The sequence below is a fragment of the Neodiprion virginianus genome, chromosome 2, assembly GCF_021901495.1.
Source record: "Neodiprion virginianus isolate iyNeoVirg1 chromosome 2, iyNeoVirg1.1, whole genome shotgun sequence".
Taxonomy (NCBI): Eukaryota; Metazoa; Arthropoda; class Insecta; order Hymenoptera; family Diprionidae; genus Neodiprion; species Neodiprion virginianus.
In genome coordinates this window covers 39,826,438-39,834,487 of record NC_060878.1, presented here as the reverse complement: position 1 = coordinate 39,834,487, position 8,050 = coordinate 39,826,438, and the positions used below count along the sequence as shown (strand labels likewise).

General features: G+C 48.6%; 1 protein-coding gene across 1 annotated transcript; it reads right to left on the bottom strand.

Moving 5' to 3' along the window:
* Nucleotides 1-6,170: 6,170 nt before the first annotated feature.
* LOC124297825 (ER membrane protein complex subunit 3-like) lies at nt 6,171-6,872 on the bottom strand. Its single transcript, XM_046749145.1, has one exon. It carries the CDS (start codon nt 6,870-6,872, stop codon nt 6,171-6,173), a length of 702 nt encoding a protein of 233 aa, XP_046605101.1.
* Nucleotides 6,873-8,050: the final 1,178 nt, after the last annotated feature.

Sequence of the window (8,050 nt, the reverse complement as noted above, 5' to 3'; positions counted from 1 at the left end):
CAACTGCTTTTATAACCAACAACACCTGTATACCTACCTCGGCTTTTAAGACTCCGGGTAAAACCCAGCCTTGAGCTTCTCCCACACACGGTGCCGAATCTGCTTACCATTCCGGTAACGCAGTTACGCTTAAGCTTTAGTTGCTTTAGTTTGAGATGCCGGCGAAATACCAAATCGTTCACTGTTTTCTTTGATTCTAAAAAATCTTGGCTTTTTCAACCAAAATACCGGAGGTACTGCACTTGGCCGATTTTTTTCTTATTCTGTAATGTATTGCAGTACATCAAGAAACATTTTTCGCAATTTTTTTCTTTTTGCTTACTGATTCGATTGATCGAGGGCTAAAAAGCAATATTCAAGTTGAGGCTAACGTAAGTGTGAAAGCACCGCGCACGTTATCGTCTGTTCATGGTCGATATTGTCCGATCGGTTGTATAAAAAAACAAACAAAAAAATTGGCATTCGCGTGAAATCCTAAGGTAATTAATTTTCAGAGGTAAATTTTAGAGCGGTTCTTACCTCCTAGATGAACATGACGGCACGAAAAAAAAAGAGTTGTCTGATGTTTCGTTACTCACAGCAACATGTCACAGAATGAAAGAAATCCCGACTCCCATCAGTATCATTTGCAAAGGGTACAACAGTCGAAGAATTTGAGAGACTATAGTTTTGTCTGGGTGAAAATCAACCAAAGAACAAAGAGCATTTGCAGAGTGACGAGAAGATGCCGGAATAATGAACACGGTACCCTGGAAGTCATAGGCGTTCAATTAACGTTTGCAAATCGGACAGGCGGTTAAAGAGAGATGGAAAAAGAGGGGAGGGCGAGACTCGTACGAGCACGTTCGAACGTTCCGCGCGATGCGTTCACTGTGGTGAAATTAAATTAGTAATGTTTCGTGACGGAGTAGGTGGAGCGGCGGTGGGAAAGGAGGCAGGTCGTCCTGCAAGCTCAGAGTCCAGTTAGCAATTCAATGAAAATTTCCATATTTTCACAGACCACGTATGTAGGTATATGTATATGTGTATATATATATAAACGCCGGGTGTGTTCGGACGCGAAAACGGACCGCTCAAGTGCTTTTTCGCAGGTAGAATCGACGCGTTGCGTCCTGACGGTTCCTCGAGTAGTCAATCGGGCCAATTTAAATACCAAATTTCGGACTCCCGGCTGCAGGCCGACTCCGCGATAGGTAATTCTTAACACGACGAACGTCGAGGACGTCCGCATCGTCTCGCTCGTAATCGGGGAGCTTATTTACACCTGCAAGCGGCCGCGGAAGGACGCTCAGCCCGCGTCGAGACGCTGCAGGCAGCGAAACAGCGTCGGCGAGAGGGAAACGCAGAGAGAGAGAGAGAGAGAGAGAGAGAGTGCAGGTAGTAAACAGGCGGGTGCTGACGGTGACTAATGATGGTGGCAAGGGCGAGAGTACACACTCGACTCTAGCCCGACCTGTTGCACCCCCAATAAAGCCCGCAGTCGCAGGAGGACGAACCACTAAATAGAAATGCGATTATGTCTTTTCCCGCCGTAGATGGATTTAAATTTGCTTGGAAAAATCGGCCCGCGTTAACAAACCCGAGCGAATTTCGTTGTTGTCAGAGTTCTGCGAAAAGCGTGGGTGTTACTCGTGTTATTGGTCTCTGAGTCGGTGATCACCGTACCTACTCGAGGGCGGCGGACTCTTATCAAAAGACGGAGTCGCTGGGGTGGAAAATTGTCCGATTATTCGCGGTTAGATGAAGCGCTTCTTCGGGGGTTGGTTCTCGGGATCAGAGACGGGTGTCGGATGAAAAGCTTTCGCCGACGGTCTCATTCTCACACGACGAGGCTGGCCGCGCTCTGGAGGACCCTCAACCCGGATTCAATCCCGGTGAACCCACGAAATAATCATCCGGCGCTAGTTCATCCCTTCACCTACAGAACTCTCCTTCAAATTCTCTCCCGTGTCCACTGCCAGACAACTTACACTCTTTTTATGCGGTCCTGTATACCTATACACAAACATCCGCCTCGGCCTGAAATTCAACCGCTCCGCAGGGTGTAATTGGATTCGCCTACTAATCGTAAGACGACTGTACGGCGTGATCGCGTCAAGCGATAAAAAGCTCTCCGAAAATCTGGGTTAACAGGAACGAATCGACGCTTCTATTCGAAATTCTTACACAATTTTCACCTCCGATCTACCCAATTACCCTCGAATTTTCATCAGAGATCGTCCGATCCTCGGAAAATCTTACACCGATTTTATTACCGAGAAATTTTCGCTACGATAAATCCCTACTTCTTATTATGTCATCTTCCCGCGGTGGCTGGTGTAGATATACGTCTTGCGATGCATAAGTTATAATAATATCCCTCCTGTTTTATAGCCTCGTTGTTCTGGAAATCAAGGAACGTGTCAGCGGCAGGTAGGGTAAAAAGGTTAGATGTGCTTCCCGCTCCGAACTCTTCGGTGGTGTAGCCTTGGTCGTTGGCGTTGCGTGGTGGTGTCAGGGCCAGCTAAATCCGCTTCCGTTGCCGCTGCCTGCCTCTACATTTCAACGGCAAATTATCTTGAATGTTTAACTGGTCTGGCACATGCCACAAGCCTGGAGCTTTTCGCTGAATCTTAATATTTCATACCGTTTACCTCGTGGTTCGCCTCGAAAGTGGAGAAAGAAAAGTAAAGGGAAAAGTAAAAGGCAGGAGCACACGTTTAATCGGAATCGCGTGATAAAAATATTGGAAATTTCCGAATACGATGAACGTTTGTCATTTTCGGACCAACGGAAAATTCCTCAAAGTCAGCGGGTAAACGATGCTTCTTGCGATTTCTAGCCAGTTCCCGCTTAAGCGTCGAGCCTTCGGTTATACTCGACACGAGAGCGTGAAAGGATGGAGGATGAAAGAGGAAGGATGCCGGTGCAGAGGGGATTTGCGAGAGAGTCGGGCAGAGTCGGTGGGAGGGAAAGAGGGAGGGGGAGTGTGGAGGAGCCTCAAGTAGGTGCTTCGTATGCGGAAAGGATCTTCCATCTCTGGGATCGCGCGCTTCTGTCAGTCACAATGGCCAGGCGAGATTGGCCTCCGGAGAGCCGGCTACGCGAGCTAATCAGAAATTAAATCTCGGCCTTAATTTCTCCTGAAACAGTTTTATCGGATACCTCTACGCAATATCGCAGCCACGACGGTGCAACGGAGGTTCAGCGAGTGCCCAACCACTTTCTGCAGTCTACCTGTAATCGTCTCCAGACGCCATCGTCGTCTCCAGGATAATCATTTTTTAGCACATCCGCACGTGTATGTATGTATGTATAAGGTACGAGGCTGCCGTTGCTGCAAGTGTACGGTGAAACGTAACAATTACTCGGAGAGTTGTTGCAGATAGTGTGCAGATGAGCAGACACCGTGCACGACTGTAATGATATGTAGGAATAGCAGTTGCGAGTTTTGACGCACGGCGCAGAGCGAGGATCGCAATGCTGAAGGGGCGCGCGGGACGGACGGCGTCGAAGCGTGTCTATCGGTGATTCGGGGAAACGATCCATTTGATTTTATTTTACGATTTCCTTTATACGAAATACAGGATTTCTATTACCTTTGTGTTGTTAGATTGAATAGCCCGAGGCTCTCAGCATACGCTCATGACTGTTTCATTTACAAATGTATTTCCTTTCAGAAGGAACTTTCAATTTAGTTAGATGTTCGGCACAGCGTAGGACGTACATCCCGTATGTGCTTCGGGTGGTGGAAGTCGATGTGGAAGCAGTCGCGGGCTACGATGTCGAGGGTGGTGCGAAACCGCCCTTATAGAAACCGCCGGGGTTACGACGACCGGGCTACCCGAGGATGGAGAGGAAGGGCCGAAGGCCAACCGTTAAAAGTTGCGGATGAGCGCGCATCACCCGCAGAAAACAATCAGAATCTGCAAACGGCTCTAACAGCTAGACGCCCCGGACCATTATCCCCCCTTTTCGCAAAACCCTTGAACAGGATCTCCCTTTTTTTTTACCATCCGAGGCACTCAGGAGTATACGCGAAAATTTCTACCATACCTTCTTTTTTTATACCAGTTCGATCCGAATGGACAAGAAGTGATTCTGACGATTGGAATAAAGGATTGTAAATTTGGATCGAATCAATTCAACGTTTCAAACGTTGTATATAACGCAAGTTAGCTATGGCGAGTACGATTTAATTCCGAGCATATAAATAATTCAGAGATAAAGGGAGAAAAAAAAGGATTCATTATACACACAAAAGGGAAGCAGAGAGAAACACGAAGCTTGCGTCTCGTCAATTATCCAGGAGCCTTTAATAATAAGCGTAAATATACAATAAGCGGAGGAGAAGAAGTTCCCTCGGGCGGCATCAACATGTTTCATACTTATACCGAGCGTATAACGTATACAGTAGCTAATGCCTTAACGGCTAAGTGTCTTCCTGCAGGAGAGCCGACAAACCGACCGCCTCGCTTCCTGGTGCTCAAGCTAAGACCGGATATTCCAGAGTTCAACCGAGACGACTGCTCGGCCTCAACCCTTTCTTTACCTTAGCCACCCTCCTGCCTCCCCACCTTTGCATATCTAATTCCTCGGGATATTAGCTACATTCAGTTCTTATTCGCGCGGTAATATCGTTACGCGAGGCCAGAATTATTGCAATTCAGTTATCCTAGAGCCGCGTAATTTTCACGTAGGTACTCCAATATCTTTCGGAAATCACGTCATTCGAATGATCAGCCGGGGTTCGCAAAACTGATTGAATGAGTGATCGGATGGAAGAGTGAAAATCTTCGACTTCGTTCAGAGAGCTTATCGTTTTGCCTTATACAGTCCGAGGGAAGCTTTCACTGATTCACTCCAATTTTTTACAGCCTCAATGCAATGTCACTTCGCTGGATGGGTGTATTTAATTATTATAGCAACATCGTTATACCGATACAGATAGCGATCAGATATACACATGTGCATATCGGATTCGACTACCGCATGAATAACTTTTGAACGCGACGTCCTCGTCGTCGTCGTCGTCGTCGTAGGGGGTGAGCGCAAAGCCGGGCGCAGGGCGAAAGCACACTCGAACGCCCCTCCGCGCGCATATATCAAGTCAATAATTAACACCAGTTACAACTTGTGGGAATAGTAACGGCGTTTATGCTCCCCGGGACGTCGTATTTCAGAGAAATGTGCTCGTGCCGTCGCGCTATCCCGTGGTATAGAAGAGCGGGACGCCGGGGCGACGGGGCGCAGGATAACGCGGGCTCACCCAGGGGGTGGAAATGCCGGTAGGCACCCACACTCGGCGCTGCACACGTACCGCCCCCGTCTCCCGTCGGTGGAACAGATGAACAGATACGGGAATATGGAAGGAAATATAGATTTAGGCGCGCACGGCACACAGATAGTATATCTGCGGTCGCTTAAGTCGCGCTACCAGGTTTACGGTGATTACGGATTCCCGTGCTCCTCGCGATCCCGCCGAACGGAACGGAACGGAACGGAACGGAACGGAGTAGAGAGAAGCCGAACGAGACGTTGCGTTGCGTTGCGTTACGTTACGTTTCGTATGTTTGGACTGAGTTTCAGGTTTGCACAGCCCAGCTGAGAGAGAGGGAGATTTACTGCTGGCTTACGGGGGTGGCGGGTACCGCCGATTCGGAGGAAGCCTCGAGGAGGTGCCACCGCCGCCACTTGCTCGCCTATGAACGAGTTAATGGAGCGAGCGAGTGAGGCTCCCCCTTCTCTCGAACCCGGCAGTCCTAATCACTAATGATAACAATATTACTAGCGACCGGCGTGCACCGCCGGCTCCTAAGCCGTCCTAGCCAGATTTATTACGACGGTGTTTTACCGCTGTGGTACGATATTTGCCTCCGCAGCTTTGCTGTGTATACGGCGTATCCGCGAATCGTTATATGTAACTCACTAAACGCCCGGGATCAGACCGCTGCTCGGTATTTGCCTCCTTTCGTCGGATTATTCGACCTGATGTAAAAAGACTGCTTGAGAAACTCAAGCCCTGAGAGACTTTATCGTCTCGGGGGATTGGAGAGTTAACGTTATACGAACTAGGCGTAAATTATTGTAAATCAGCCACTTTAATGAATTCCTTACGAACAGAGTAAGAAAGTGCCTCGATTATCCTAGAGCAGTGAGTCTTCCGATATTTCTATACCTCGTCGAACTCTTCACTTGAAACGCCAGTTGTGGTTCAACAGAAATAGAGCACGGCGTTCGCCCTTGTAGGCCGCAACGAAGGGTGAGGATGTGGCGGAAGTTTGTTCCTGAGTGAGGCTGAGGCCATCGGCGAGGTTGTCTTCTCCGAGCATCAGGTAGTAGACAGACTTGAGCCCTACGACGTTGAGGAAGTACCAAGAGGCGGAGGACACCCAGGAGGCGTCGAGGGAGTGAAGCTCGACGCCGCGCTGAAGCATCGTCTTGAAACCGAGGGTGAGGGGAAAGGGGACCTTGGTCGTGACGAACCCGGAGAAGGTCCAGTTTATCCAGCCGCCAACGAGGACCATGGGCAGGACGTTGGTCAGGTTGCACTTAATCATCTCGGAGAAGACGGCCGGGTCGATCATTCGCGGGGCGTTCGCCTCGCGCTGTAGCGACTTCCGCTTCTCGGCCCTCAAAAAGCTCTCCACTACGTCGCTCAAGTAGAGCTTCCGGGCGATGAAGCTGACCCGAGGAAGCAGGTCACCGTTCCTTCGCAGCAGCTGGATTCGCCGAAGAACCTCGCCACTCTCAACCTCGATGAATTTAACCTCTCTTCCCGTCGACAAGCACAGACTCGCGTAGTGACGGAAAACTCCGACCAGCAGGGTTATCACGACCAGAGGCAGAAACACCCAGCTTCGGATGCTGGGGTCGAGCAGAAGCTCGGTCATCGCGACGACAGGGTTGCGAATCACTTGGTTCACCTTCTTGAAGTGGAGGATGAGTGACATTTGGCGAAAACCTCAATGATTAGGACACGACGACGCGGTCTGCTTTCGATATAAAAACCTGACGATCCGCGGATCGAACTGCGAAACTGAATTGACTGTGAGACTGCTTCGAATGACAGTACTTTGATTATAATTTAGAAGCGAATAGGGCCTTCTACTGCGGAAGTAATTGTGAAAGGGTTTTTCAGTTCGCGGTGGATGGGTGGCGCGGGAGAAACAGTTTGTGCTAAATCAGAGCGTCGCTCGTTAGGGGAAGATATACAGGCTAATTAAAATAAATCTTGGGATGGAGTAATTATACGTGTATTAGCTGGGCTGGTAGGTCGGGTGATGGACGGTTGGGCGGCAGATGTACCCAAACACCTCTTCATTCCTAGATTTTGGTGATTTCGCAAATTTCGCGGATCTCCTTCCTCGGGACTTGTGCCGGTCTTTCGGTGCCTTGGACTCACTCGAAACGAATGAACTCGTTTTGCTACAAAAAAAATTACGGATTTCGTGCTGACACGGTACAAATAATGCGGTCGAATTGGTAATTCATTAACGATCCCGTTCGTCACGCACGGATGGAGACCAAGCAATTTTATTAATTTTCATTCCTGACGCATTATTATACATTTAAATATAACGCCGAGCCGTAGTGTGGACAAAATGTAATGTTCGACTGCAGGGTTTGCGCATAAAATAATATCCGTTTAGTCATTATTCACAAGTAATCGAATGCAAAATTTCATTAAACAACTTAATGTACCGAATAACCCGATCGCGAAGTACTTTCATGCTGCGGGAAATTCATTATTTACGCCAATTAAAATAATTAAAATATTAGCCGACATATACTGAAATCGTGCGGATCGGTACGTGTAACGTAAAATATTGATATCACCGGTCAGCAGTACCTCGACATCGCAGACTCTGCCGACGTTCCGATCTCCGTCACCTTCACATCGACAGAAGTCTCTCTCGTTAGACACGAAACGGCATATCCTAAGGCATAACACGAGCGTCAAAGTTTCGTACATCGACTACCGATCGAGTCTTCGGACATCTATAAATCAGAGCCCGAGCGAAAGGCTCCGTGAATTCGGGCAAACAGGGGCGGTTTCGTTGGCTCCGAT

Excerpts from the sequence above, each read along its gene's own strand:
- LOC124297825 (XM_046749145.1), bottom strand. The coding sequence starts at position 6,872 with ATGACCGAGCTTCTGCTCGACCCCAGCATCCGAAGCTGGGTGTTTCTG.